The 14,434-nt window shown below is 49.5% G+C and overlaps 1 protein-coding gene across 1 annotated transcript in view; it reads right to left on the minus strand.

Annotated features, from left to right (window-relative positions):
* LOC111145157 (sorbin and SH3 domain containing 1) overlaps positions 1-14,434 on the minus strand; it is a 163,774-nt gene that overhangs the window by 81,563 nt on the left and 67,777 nt on the right. Inside the window, exons 7-9 of the mRNA XM_022499852.1 lie at positions 9,576-9,938; positions 5,772-5,916; positions 1,900-1,929 (exon numbers count right to left, since the gene is read on the minus strand). Coding sequence (XP_022355560.1) covers positions 1,900-1,929; positions 5,772-5,916; positions 9,576-9,938 — 538 coding nt within the window. The remainder of the gene's footprint in view (positions 1-1,899; positions 1,930-5,771; positions 5,917-9,575; positions 9,939-14,434) is intronic.

The following is a 14,434-nucleotide window of genomic DNA, read 5'->3' on the forward strand; positions in this document are numbered from 1 at the left end:
CCCCACTCTATCAAACACCGTTAGTGGCTCTGCCCCAACACTCAAGGAAGATGGAAACATGAAGCTTATTTTGGAGCCAAGGAAGTGGCCCGAGGCTGCCAGCCTGGGTGGAGAAGCCCTAACATTGTGTAGCGCTTTCTGGTGGGCAGAGCATACCCCCCTTCCTGTCGCACAAGAGCCTCACGCCTCTTTGGAGGAAGCTATGCTGCAGAGAGGTAAAGTCACTTACCCGGGCAAAAACGATGTCAATAAAAAGGAGCAAACACTGGGCCTCCTAACCTGTGTTTGGGCAGCTGTTTCATCCATTCCACTGCTCCTTCCCAAATCCCAAAGGCAGGAACGTGTTCCCAGGAGCTCCCTTCGTTTCAGAGCCACTCAGCTCTCAGCCAACCTGGGCGGGGGCCAGGCGCTGAAGTGGGCTGGTGTGGCAGAGTCAGGAGGGGGCAGTGAAGGGCACCTTGTGCTCAGCCACGGCCTGTCCTGGTCCTGGGGCCAAGTCCTGATAAAGCGGAGAGGGTGTGAGAACCCCATGTTTCCCCCACTGGGCTCTCCACGAATCCCGAGGGCAGCAGTAGCAGGAAGTAACAGAAATCGTGAAGCAGCTGCTCAGAAAACAGTGGCTTTGTGTATCCACGAGATCAGGGATTCCCGCCCCAGATTTACACGTGTCTATAATACCCACCAAGTGCCCGTCTGACACATGTGGTTTCTTCTAGAGGTGAATCTACCGCCTTTATTAGATTCTCCAAATAAGTCCATCACCAAAAAAAGTTATGAACCATCATACCACACCATGGGCTGCTGGAGGGTAGCACAGTTCCCAGATACTGCCACAGAGCCCGGCCCGGTGTGGGATCCAAAGTAAGCACTCAATAAAATGAGGACCAAATTAACAGTGGTGTCTGCTGACCACGGAAACGCATGTCTACTGAGCACCTAATGAGTGCCAAGGCTCGGTGCTTGGCTGCTCATATGCAGGACCTACGTGGCACTACTACGTTCCCCATTTGGCAGGTCAGAAAACTGACCTGTGGTTTAGAGCATTAGCAGCCTGCCTAAGCTGCCCCATGGGGAAGCAGGAGGATCGGGACTCAAGGCAGAATGGCTATGGAGAGCCCTAAGGACATGGTAAAAGCTGCCCATTCCTGGGCTTCCTCCCGGTTCTGCCTACACGCGGCTGCGCTTCATCAGGGAGGGAGCCCCGATACCTAAGGATCTAGCAGACCCAAGCCCACCACTGCCAGTTCCTGACGAGACTTGCTCCGAAGCCTGCTCAGTGCACGCGCAACCTCAGCATCTCTGGGGACCCGGTTAGACACACGAGTGCTCACCCATACGTGCGACATCCAAATCTCTGGAGCTGTGGCCTGGGTATCTGGGTTTTGGACCAGCTCTCCTGGAGACTCTGATGGCTGCTCACACCCCGCCACCACTTCCAGGCCCTGCTGGTCTGGAGGCTGTCACGGCCCGTCACACATCACTGACCGGCATCTGGGCTTGCCACCCAGTAAGAAAAGAAGCTGCGTACATTCCCTAACCCTGACTTATCACATCCTAGGAGAGGGATTAGAAGCAACAGAAAGGGGACTTCTTCAGTGAGGCCTGTCACGAACACTCCACCTGAGGCATAACCTTTTGTTCTTTTTTATTCACAGGATCCTATTCCAACCCATCCAGGAGCCGATCACGGCCGCCCAGGGCCTGTGTATGAGCTGGGGTCACTGGTGTGGGGTGCCTCCTCTGCCCCTCAGGCTGCAAGGAGGAGGTGGGACAGCGCCTACTTTCACCATCCGTGTGGCCCAGCAACAAACAGAGTCCCCAGCACATCAGAGGAGCTCATCAGACTGTGCTGCTCAAACATCTGAGGTGTTAGCGTGTAGAGAAATATTTGGCACCTACCTGAAAGGCTACTGAGTCGTTTTTGCTGTTCTGTGATTAAAAAAAAAAAAAAAAAAAAAAAAAGATATACATCGTGAGATTTACACAGACACGGTAAGACCAGGAAGTCCTGCCAGAAGTTGTGAGCGTCCCCAAACTGGCATCCTGACTGCCCCCTGGGCTCAGATGGTGGACTGTGGCGTGGCCACCACACCCAGCCGAGGGCCGGGGCATTACTGTGGCTTCAGTTATCCAGGTGTGGTGTCTCCAAGGACCAGTCCCCCATATCTGCCCCAAGATTCAGGAAATGGTCACTGCTGGTTGTTTCCATGTGGTTTCAAGGTGATCTGATCATAGAAGGAGACCCTCCCAACTCCCCTGGTTCCAAGGGACCAGGACCCTATGACGACCCCAGTCTCAGTACGTTCAGAAGGAAACAGAATTATAACTGTCACCATGCCAGCTCCCAGCTCCTGAGAGCTCTGTCAAACACCAGACATTGCTCTAAGAGCTTTCGCACGTTAACACCTTGAATCTATGCAACAACCCTAGCAGGTAGGGCGGGCAGGTTGAGACACCTCAGATAGGCAGCACACAGTACCCACGGTGACACTGACCATCAGAGGAGGGCCTAGAACCTGGCTTCCCGACTCTGAGTGTGGCCTGCCTTCCAGCCCTGACTGCCAGGCCACTACTGCTCCCCAACAGATGGTCTCTCGCTTGCTCACCCTCCCAGGCACTCGCGGAGGGGAGCCCAAGATCTCCTTCTCAGAGTTCTGTGTGTATGTGCTTCGGGATAGGCACAAAAATGACCTTTACCTTCCACAGTTGCTAAATATAAAGCAGCCACATAGATAAAAATAGAGCACTTGCCAGCCTCTGGGAGCTGTCACCAACCCCCTTGGCGGCAGCCCCACCCTCCCTCCAGAAGCCACATGGGTGAGAAGTAAACAGAGCAGCAGGGGCACCTACAGTCAGTGGAACAGCCTGTCCACCTCTGGACGCGGACAAAGTTCACACCAGCTGGACGGCAGGAGCCTGGCCGAGCACTAGGCTCGGCTCTGCCAGCGACTTGCTAGTGGATGTTGACCAATCGCGTAAACTCTGCTCTTGGTTTCCTCATCTGTCCGATCAAGTGCCCACCTGACCTATGGTTCCCAAACTCCAGTCTGCCAATTGGAGGCAAGGGCTTCCTCACCAGACAACAGCAAATCTATTCAACTTCAAAGGCTAGGTTGCTCCTCCTTCTGGGATATGAAATGGCCTTTCTTTCACAGAATGACATGGATAAGAGCAGTTGTTTTTCAGGGGTGTTATTTACTTTATTTAGAAATGAGCAACCCTGGGGTAGTCCCCAGGCTGCTTCCCATGACCATAAGACCCAGAGTCTGGAGGCCACTGAACATTTGGTCCCCAGTGTGGTCTAGGGACCAGAACCACCAATGTATCCTGTGAGTTGCTGAAAAAAATGCAGGTTCTCAGCCCTGCCCCAGACCTCCTACATGCAAATCTGCAAGACTGTACTCCCCAGACCATGCACATTAAAGACTAAGGAGCTCTGAGCGAGGGGACCCAGGCACCTCGTCATGCCTGAGTTTCCTGGTTCCAATCTTCCTTTCAGACTGATCCTAAGTGCCCTGCCCTCAGACCCGTGGTATAAATGTCAAGGAGAGGGGCGAGGAGCTGTGCAGTGTGGGCCAGGGCAGACGTGTGGTGCCCCCTCCTGTGTCTACAGCAGAGGGTGGGGACTGGCTTGCAGAGAGAAGGTTATTGTTACACTGTGCTCTGGGGCCATTGAGGCAAGGAAAAAAAAGGGGGGGAACCTTTTTTAGGATGACTAAACTAGAATTCCAGAAGTAGAGTAAAGTTATTATTCCCTCAGGAGACTTTGCAATAGTTGAGAAATTGTTTCTATGGGTACTTTCTATGAGCACTGCTGCCAGGCTGAGTAAGTTCCAAAGCAAGGCCAAAACACACGACCTAAACCCCACTGACAATTAGTGATCCAAGGCTAGGTGGCTGGGCGCCTCCATTTTCCTCCACTCTTCCTGCTCCGCCCCCTTAGGGAACATATGGTTTGCTCTTTAGGAGAAGCTACTTTTAATTCCAAAAAAAAAACGAATGTACTTGTATCCTTCACTGAAGGATGTGTGATTCAGGCAGCAGGATTCTGATCTTTAAATCCAAAGTGCGGGACTGCACAAAAGAGAAAGGCAAGAACCGAAAGCTTTTGGGCAAATAAGAGGAATCCATTTGCCCAGAGAAGAAACAAAAAAGAACTACAGGCATTTCTGTGCCCAAAGATGTCTCGCTGTCATCTGAGGGACTTGGTGGAAGCAGCTGACATTACACTTGGCATTTCCCAAAAACCGAGTTGCCTTGGGAATAAATCCCATTTTTAGAGAAACTGCCTTTCCTTCTGGGAACTAACTTGCTTCTCTTTGAACTTTTTTTTTTTTTTAAGAGATGAGTCATAAAGAAGTTCATAGAGAACCAAAATTTCACTTTGTCCTGCACTGTGGACACTGGGCAGAGAAAGCTATTGCCAGTAAGGGGTATGGCCCTTACTGAGAATGGGGTCTTCTATAGTTTAGGGTGGGGGTTGGGACCCCTACCATCTTTGGAAGAACACAGATTCAGGGAGGACGGTTAATATGGAGGCCATACATAATGAAAAAAAAATAAAATTACGAAAATAACTAAGATTTGAGTGGGAAGATTTTTAAGTGAGAGGAAATGTTTCATTCATCTGTTTTACAAGTTAGAAGCAGGAAACAGAAAACTCCATTTAATATGGAAAACAATTAAAAATAGACTCCAGTTCCATTCTCGTCCAAGTTAATGTAGGGGAGGGGGGAGTCTGGGAGAACTGCGCAGTAGGCGAGCAGCAAGTCAAGAAAAGGAGAGGTTTGGTGCCCAGCTTTTTTGAAACTCTGACTAAAAAGCTCTTTCTGCTCTAGGAAACAGCTTGACAACTTTACACTTCACATTGAATAGGATTTTTATGAAGGGAAAGTTTCTCTCTCTGTTGAACTCCAACTAGTAAAAACTTGGGACTTAGAATCATCTTCTAAAATTTTAAAGCAGAAGGGTCAACAGATACAACTATTACTTCAAAGTGCTTCTGCTTTGCCTAAGATGCCCCTTCAGAGAAGGGGAAGAACCAACCAGAAGCAGTAAGAGAAGCAACAGAAAAGAAACATGGAAACCCTCAGCAGAGCTGTACAGGGTTGCACAGTGTAAGGGACAAACAGCCACGTGAGCCTCATATCCCCAGAGGGTGCACTGAGTGACAGCCCAGTGTGATAACTGCTGGCAAGAGTCAAGGCCAGTGAGTCACCAAGAGAAAAGTCCAGTGCCTGCTTCAGAGGCACAAAAACACATTTGACAGTTTATAAAGGTTTCCACCTATTATGCTTGCTTTTAAAAAAAATTTTGGTAATCAAAATTTTGCTTTCTAGAAAATTCATGATGTCAAAGAACCACCTGACTTATTAAAAGAGGTATTACTGTACCTAGATTTTCCAGCCAAAACTCTGATTCGAGTGCTCATGATGAGAGGAGTTTAGGTGCATAGACTTTTCCCCTTCTGTCTTTTCTTTCTTTCTTTTTGGTGCTGCCATCTGAAGATAGTTGTGAAAGCCCCAGGCGTGCAATACATGCTCCACCAGCTTACTTACGCAGATATCCGACATCGTCCTAAATCAGGGACCTGTCCCCCTGCTGTGGTCTACTCTGTGGGTCACGGGAGTGAGTAAACGGGGGCAGACAACCTCAGGGAAAGACAGGGTTTGTAAAAATTTCTGTGGAATGGCAGAAGTCCTGCCCCTGGAAGTCACAGCACAGCTACGTGAATGCCAATGAACTGGGGGCACTCTGTGAAGGTCCCTTACCTCGGTTGTGTTGCAAGAGTACAATAGTAGGATTGACAATTGTCGTAGAGGGGTAGGCAGAAGATGGCTTGCTAGCTGGCGCAGAGCTCTGGGGATCGGTTCCCACGTGGGATGAAGAAACTTCATTTAGTAGAGGACCTGAATCCTGAAAAGTGAACACACACTGTGACCAACTGTAAGTTACGTGAAACCTAACGTTAATGCTTTTTAAAAAGAAGAAATTTACAGCTTTACAAGAACCTTAATTATGAAAAGAAATGTAATCAATGAGACATCACGAATTCCAGTTAGAAGCTTAATCTGGAATGCATAGTCTCTTTGTTGGTGTTAGTAAGGGTAGAGAGCAAGGGTGAGTGTTACTCGAAGTCTCAGCAACATCATTATTTTCACCTGGTAACAACTGTGGGTCACTCCAGTTACTAAAAAAGGAAATTCAGATCAAAGTAGAACAACATGCAAGACTCATGCAATTCCAAATGTGATCCGAGAACGAGAGCTGGTTTAAGGGAAAAATCAGGAAGGTTTAGTACAGTTGTCTAAAGAAACATGAGACAATGTGAGGACAAGAAGCCATCGATGTAAAGAGTGAAGAGTTAAGTACTGGTCCTCCTGGAAAGCCACTCTTGTTATCCTCAGCCTTACTAGCACTTGCTTCTGTTATCTGGTTCTGACATTTTTTTTTTTTCACTCCAGTACGGAGTGACAAAGATCTCTGAAGTGGTAAAGACTTATGAAGATCCTGACTTCAGAAACCTGAGGTTTTGGCTATAAAATCCAATAGAATCATTACTATCAAAATTATAATTTGCATGATGTGAATGATGGCAGCCTTCTTTGAAGACAGGAAAATAAGACCTCAATATGTAGTAAGGATGCGTATACAGTTTCCTCTATCCTGCCTATAAATCTTATGAAGTTTCTATCTTGGAATTTATAGACCTCCAGCCGGCATGTCATTCTTAAGGAGTCTGAAAGGCAAGACTTTGATCGTGACTCTCCAGATGAAAGTATGGCTCAAAGCAATTAGTTTGCTCCAGAGATCAGCTTCTAAGTACCTGTAGGACAAAAGCTATGCCTCATTCCTCCTTTTGACCCTTGCACCTAGCTCAACACCCTGCAGACAGCAGGTGCTTCATAAATAAACACCACCTGAATGACTGCCACCCTCTATTTGCAAAGGTATCTGAACAACCTTTGCAGCAAGAAAACACATGTCCAGAAGAGAGAGAACGTATCAGGACCGGGGACAGCTCCTAACACACAGTAGGGCTTCAGTCCAATTCTGAAAGTGTCCTAATGCTGCAGCTCCTAGTTAGGGGCAACAGCTCAATTTAGTGACTAAAATCCTTCCCCGAGGCTCGAGAGGCATAATATGATCTTATTCAAAAGTCTTCATCTCCACTTTTTCATTTGTAAAGTAGAAAAAAATTTTACTTGTCTTAATTTACTTCCTGATTTAATAAAGATAAATGATATATCTCTGAAAACTCTGCCAGAATGCACCCAAGAAACGCACACACAAATTGGGCATGTGGCTCCTTAAGGTAGAAGTGTCTCCTGTGGTGTCTGGACTGATCATGTGAACAGGAAGTATTCCACAAAATTTCATTCGGTGGCACAAGTCTTATTTCTGGAACATCACAAAAATGGCTACTGACTAAAAGAACCCATTCAATTCACATGAATTTTCTTTTTCCCTCTTCCTCTCAACTAGCCGCAGGTAGAGCAAATCTCAGCTTGTGGCTTGACCACCTTCCCTGGGGGTTCTTCTTGACCGTTCTCATTGAGTGCAAGACCCCAAGCAGTGCCCTTCCTCACCTCACTGTTAGCTGGGGCCCAACCAGAAGTTACCTGGCCAGCTGAGGACCCCCTAGAAGTCTACACCAGGCTGATCAGTCAGGTCTGAGAAACTGAGGACACTGTCCTAACTAACCTGTTCTGGATCACCTGTAACAAAACTCAGTTGGAAAATCTAGATCAGATTTCCATCTGATAATCATTACAGATGACACATTATAGAGTATACAACAAAACCACTCACAATCATAAAATAAACGAGGGCACTAAATGTATCTTGCTTTACGTGCTGCTCTAGAGAAATACTCTGTGCCCAAGGGAAGAACAGACCCTCCAAAGCAGGAGCAGTTTCTCAATTCATCTATAAGCTGCTGGGGGGAGGGGAGGGCATTAGAAACAATCTAGCATTTTCCTCCAACAGGGTTGATCTGCAAAGCTCAAAGCTAGAAAGATAACCAAAGAGGCCTGACCTAACTGCACTGTGTCACATCTAGAGATCTGAGAAGAGGACCTAGACCAGAATGAAGCTGTCCCCAGCTTTGGTGGGCCTGGTATCTGGCTAAATATTCTCCTACAAGCCAAAAAGAGGTTTCCCTGTTTTTGCACAGGACTGGCTTCGGTTTAACAAGCCCCTAGAGCCAGTCTTGTAGGCACCCACCTTTACACAAGGGGACATTACGGACATTTAGCTGCATCAGCCGATTACATGACCCACTGTATCTCAAAATGTGGTCTGAGGCCCCTGAGCACCAGAATCCCCAGGATGTGTGTTAGCAAATCAGAGCCCCAGGCCCCTCTGCAGACCCGCCCAATCAGGACTCCGGACGTATAACCAGGAGTTGACAACTTAAATGAACTTCCATGCCTCTCAGGTAATCCCAGATACCCGAAGCTTGAGGGCCCATATGGCACCTACAAAAACCCTATGAAAGCAAGGGCTGTGCCTTGTTCATAGTTGTACCTACAGAATCTAGCAGAATGCCCGGAACATGGTAGAGCTCATTAATTGCTAATTAGCCAATGACTTATTTTTGAGGGACTCTTGCCCCCATTTGCAAGGGCAAGTCCTCGACAACGTAGCTAATGGTCACTGAGCGCTCTCTCCACTATCCTAAGAACTCGAACATACTCGGTCCCACCGCAGCCCACAGGCCTATGGGTAAACCCACTCATTCCCATTTTACAGTTCACTCTGAGGGTCTCAGATCCTCTGACTCCCAGGGCGGAAAAAGAGGGGAAAAAAGACTAGGTACCCTGATTCAGCTTTTCCTCTCAAGCACTTGGAACCTCCCACCTACCATGGGGACTCGGCCGTCATGGGACGGGACCTGAGGTATCATGGCCCTCGACCTTCATACAACATTTTGCCACAAAGAGCCCCGGGACCCACTAGTCAGGGGCCCCGGCAATTTTCTGCCTTTGGAGAAAACAGCCCTAACATTTGCCCAAGGCTTTTAGATCCATTTACTCAATTAAACTCAACTCTCTCATTTTTTTTCAAAAAAAAAACAAAAAAACAAAAAAAACAAACCCTATGCTCTGCCTCCTGTGTACGTAACAGCGTTTACTTGCTAACTCAACAGAAGAGGCAATCTCTTCCTGCCCTGGCGCCTCACTGCTCCCTGGCGGAGAGACGGCCGCTGGTGTCCCCTCACGGCTCTTCGGCTTCCCTTGGCTCTCACCACCACATCTGTTTGGCCTCTCGAGAGCATCACGAGCCAAAGGCAAGGCCACGGAGGTTCTCGGAGGGAAAAACGGAGTACTTTCAGGAAGGTGTGCATTCCGAACAGGACAGACAGGACGAGGGACGTGAGGGGCTCGTGAGCGGCTGCAGGAGCGCGCGCGGGAGGCATGCACTCTGGGGGAAGCACACACGGGCCCGGTCGCCACACGAGCACAGTGGCAGCGGACACGTCCCTCGTGGCTTAGTACTTCAGTGAGAGGGGTTTTCACCGCCAGGAGCAGACATTCAGGACAGCTGTGAGGAGGGGATTCCAGCAAGCTTACGGTACTTGAAACGGCTCCCGTGAGGTCAGGCTCCGAGGCTCTGCGGAGGCCCTCCGGGGCCGGAGGGAGCAGCGGAGGAGGTGGTGAGAAGGATGGTGGTGTCTGGCTAACGGGGGGGTGGGGGTCAGCAGCGCCGGCTGGCTGGCTGTGGTGGGGCCGTCTCTGCAGACGAGGGGGAATGAAATCATCTAGAGTCGGGAAGGTCAGAGGTGAGCCGGCAGGGGCGGTCGCCGGGCCTGGGGGGCCAAGGGGCCCCAGAGATGCTGGAGGTCTGGCTGTACCTTCTTGCCCTCTGTCAGTATTAACCAGGTAGAGAGGCACAACTATTACCTCAGGCTGGGCTGAACTGGAGGAAGTGGCACCCTGTAGGAAATAAGGGGGTTGTTACGTAAAGGCGCACGGCAGGGAAGAAGGAATTCCTTATTTAAACGGTTGAGACTGGACATGCAGTGATGTACTCTGAGAGCTATTTAATCGGTGCCCATTCCTCAGAGTACATGAGACAGTCGGTGCTGGCCAGCTGGCCTCCTGACGCTCCATGACACACAGGGAACCCCATCCAAGTCGACTTGCCATCCATCTATTTTTGAGTCCTTTTAACACTTGAGAGAGAGAGAGAGAGAGAGAGAACAACAGAACAGGCAGGCAGGCTGCGTTTAGCCCCCGAACTGCTTGCAGAGCCCAAAAGCTTGGGAGCAAATAGAATTTCTCTGGCCCCTTGTGATCAAACATCGACACCCCATAACTCACCCTATTATTAGTCTACGGATCCCACACTCTGGCATACTTACATACTACCAGGAAAGGGCGGGGGACAGAGAGGGCTGTGCCAAGGTGTTTAGAGAGCAGAATCTGGGACTCAAGCTGTGGCAAGGTTGACAAGGAGAGGGAGGGGAGGCAGCCCAGAGAACCACTGAGCTGCCCGCATGAGCTTCGAGAGAGGCAGTGTAGAAGACACACAAACATTCCTAGTTCCTTGCCTTGGCTGGATAACACGGCTGCGAAAGGTAAGGTTCTTTTCTCCTCCGGTGTTCGGGAGCAGAGGAAAGCTGGGGGCCTAGCACAGGTGGTCTCGCCACATCCGGGAACGGAGGCCCAGCACCGTTAGCGGCATCTTTATGGATGTCAAAGAATGGCTGGGGAGGGTCAGGAGGAGCAGAGGGTGGCCTTCCCGTGCCGGCTGTGCGGGGGACAATGCTGGGAGCCGGTGCGCGCGCGCCTGCAGCTTCCAAGGGCGTGCCCGTGGCTGGGTCACGTGCAACGTGAGAGGCGCTTTCCGCGGCCACCCTGCAGATGTTCTTGGATAAACACGGGACATATAAGCTGCTGACCTTTTTATTCCCATCTGCCTCGTGACGTGGGTTAGAGCTCACATTCTCCCTATAAACTGTTCTCGTGGCCACACGGCGGTGCCGGGGTTGGGAGGAAGCACCGGGGACCGTGGGACCTGGAAGCGAGGGCCCGGAACGCCGCACACCTTCAGGGCCGGCCTGGGGTCGTGAGGGCCTCTGCTGGCTGCGGGTGCTGGGGGGCACATAAGGCTTTGGTGAGCTCAGGTAGAGGGAGTCCTTGGGGGTACTGTGGCTGGTGGGATGCTGCCATGCAAAGCGGTCTTCTTTAGGGAGAGGAGGCCAAGGGGGAGAGAGAACCTTTAGTGTTATTTTCGAGAGATAGTATCAAAATGGGAGAAAAAACAAAGAGGAGGGAAATGGAAAGAAGGACGACCATTAGAAACAACAGCATAACATGATCTGAAGAAAAACAAGTCTTGACACGTTTTGAAGCCGATCCTGGACTCCTTGAGGTCCCGACACTTCTCCTCTGGGTGAAGCCAAGGGCTGAATCACACTCACCTGGAGAGGCCAGCCTGACCCACTCACATCTCCGCCCCAGAGAGGCCACGTGCTAACACCACACAGTCTGACAGCGATCCTTGGTGACCTGCACCCTTTGTTAGCCCTCCTGACTGATGGGTGCCCAAGGACTCAACTCCGGGGCAAGGGGACCCAGAGCCCCCCCAGTTTTCTCACACTCTTTCCCTCAAATATTTCTCTCTCCATGCCCTTTGTGCTCAAAGTTTAAGTTTACTGAAATGCTTGAATGTCTTTCATTCTCTTCCCTTGGGAAATAGAGAACTGGAAGAATCGTCCTTATTTGAGTTCGCAGGAGACAGATGTCTTAATTGAATCACTGAGATTTAGCACTCAATTCCATAAGCATAACAAATTGAAGCTCACCAAGAAAAGAATGCTAAGGACTTAGAATCCACATGTGCTCTTCTCTCAGAGGAAACAACTTGACGGAACTAATTATTAGGAGGAAGACAGGCATGAGATTAAAAGCACGTAGTCTCCTATTCTGATGCATAAAGAACAAAGGGACCAGGCCACGAAGCGATTGATTTACCTACCAAATTGGACTGTGCCTGGTTCATCCAATCCCAGCCCCTTCCCCATTGCCATCCAGACCACCGCCAGGCACAGACAATCACACAGTGCGGTGACCAGCCTCACACTCCTGGCTCAAGCCCAAAGCTCTGGTTCTAGGCTGAGAGCTAAGAGGCTGTAGGCCACATCTCATTCCCTCTCCCACCCCACAGCTCCCAGCTCCTCCTTGGGTCCCAGTGGGGCAGAAGAAATGGGGTAAATCTCCAGAACGATCCTTATTTCAATGAGAACCATCTGTCAGCCAGTGGCTCGATTGGAAATGAGACCATAAAATGAGAAGTTTCTTTTCCTAGTGCTACAGATTAAATGTGCATGTCCCCCAAAGTTCATATATTGAACCCCTGGCCCCAAGATGGTGTCTGGAGGTGGAGCCTGTAGGAGATAATTAAGGTGCGACGGGGTTATGAAGGTGGGGCCCAACGACGTGATTAGTGCCCTTATAAAAAGAGGGACCAGGGCTCCCTCTTTCCACCAGGTGAGGACACAGTGAGAAGGTGGCTGTCCACATGCCTGGAAGAGTACCCTACTAGGAACCTTGATTTTGGACTTCCTAGCCTCCAGAACTCTGAGAAATAAATATCTGTTGTTTAAGACATCTGTTCATGGTATTTGCTTAGAGCAGCCTAAGCTAAGGCACCTAGATGTTCCTCACTGGTTCCTGTCTTTAAAGATAGCCCAGTGCTAGAGGAAAACCAGAACGTCCTCTCAACGGCACAGGTGAGGTGTATTAAGAGTTTGGCCACTACCTGGTGAATGGATTATAACCAAAAACTGGGAGAGTGCAAGGGTATGGGTCTGTTTGGGGGTTGTTTATTCTATTTTTTTGTGGAGCGCAGGTAGAAAGGGGCAAGGGTAAATATGTGAGAAATCAAGGTTTTTGAGTGTGGATTAGATTATCAGCCCTAGAAACAGTAAGCAACCTGTCCCGTAACAAACTTAGTTTTCAAGCTACAATAACCCAGGTCGAGAAGAAGTGATCTGGATGACCCAGGTTAACTCGACGCCTACCCTTTCCACAGGGGACCCATGTCAGTGCCAGCAGAACAAGGCTACATGCATTTGCCAAAGACACAAAACGAACGGCCCCTCTCCAGTAGGTTGCAGGGGTAGAACCTTCCAGCTGGGACTTTTGCGGTTTCCAGGAACTTAACACTGGAGGCCAGGGCATGTTTCAGACTGAAGGATGATCTCCAGAAACAAAACACTCAAACCAGCAGCATGCAGCAAAGGGACTTCCGGGCTGAGCTGCTGAGGGTTGTCAGGGAGGTAAGCAAAAGACAATTCTGACTTTGGCTCAGATTTACTTTTACTTTGAGCTCGAGTGTCCTACATGTGATTCCTTCTTGTCCAAAGATAGAAATCAGTTTCAGGGAGTTTGTAATTTGGTTATGGCCCTATAAGGGCCTGGGGTTGCATCACGTCAGGCATAAGTCTTCCCAGGGCTTTGACCCCGTAGACAGGACGCCTCCCTAGAGTGTTGACAAGGCACTCAGAGCCAAAGGCCATCCTGTCCCAAAGTATGTCCCAAAGGGGGACAGGCACCATCATTTTATAAGGAACTACTTTCTGATCTACTGTAAACATTGTAGGTCTACATAGGCTGTTTCCACTCCTCCCTAACGGGTTCCTAATGCAATTCCATTTATCTTTGTAGAAGGTGGGGGCAGAGAAGAAATGGGGCTCCTAAAAGAATCAGGTACGTTCCTAGTTGATATAGTTCCCGAAACTACCAAACTACCAAGTACCAGAAACTCTGCCTTCACTGGAGACCCCCAGGATGATACCGTCAGAGAGCAGCAAGCCCTGGTTTCCCATTCCTGGAGGGGAGGAGAGCTGGGCAACAGGTCCAGGCTAGTAGGGGGAAAGGGAGCAGATGGGAGCACTGGGAGACAGGACTGCCCTCTGACCCCCAGGTCTCCTGGACCCCAGCTCATTCCTTATAAGGAGATAGTAGGCCCGTGGGGCTCTGAGAATTGTCCTCATCTGAAGCTGAGCCAAGCCAGTCACCATCCCAGCTCAGCCGGTCCCGTCCAAGCCAGTGTCTACTTACAGCTCTGCCAATGGCTATTGGGACAAGAAGCCATGTTTATATTCAGAAAACAAATCCAAGAAATAATGTATTACCTAAAATTCTTGAAAGTTGGGGAGCCAATTTTACACTGAATATACAGAATAAAAACCTCTGCATCGGCAATTTGCCAGGCTCCCTTTAAAACACCCCAGTATTCGCCTGGGTGGCTCAGTTGGTTAAGCGACTGCTTCTGCTTGGGTCATGATCCTAGAGTCCCGGGATTGAGTCCTGCATCGGGCTCCCAGCTCCGTGGGGAGTCTACTTCTCCCTCTGACCTTCTCCCCTCTCATACTCTCTCTCACTCTCTCTCTCAAATTAAAAAAAAAAAAAAAAAAAAAAAA

The sequence above is a fragment of the Enhydra lutris genome, unplaced genomic scaffold, assembly GCF_002288905.1.
Source record: "Enhydra lutris kenyoni isolate GAN:26980312 unplaced genomic scaffold, ASM228890v2 scaffoldscaffold12, whole genome shotgun sequence".
In the NCBI taxonomy this organism is placed as follows: domain Eukaryota; kingdom Metazoa; phylum Chordata; class Mammalia; order Carnivora; family Mustelidae; genus Enhydra; species Enhydra lutris.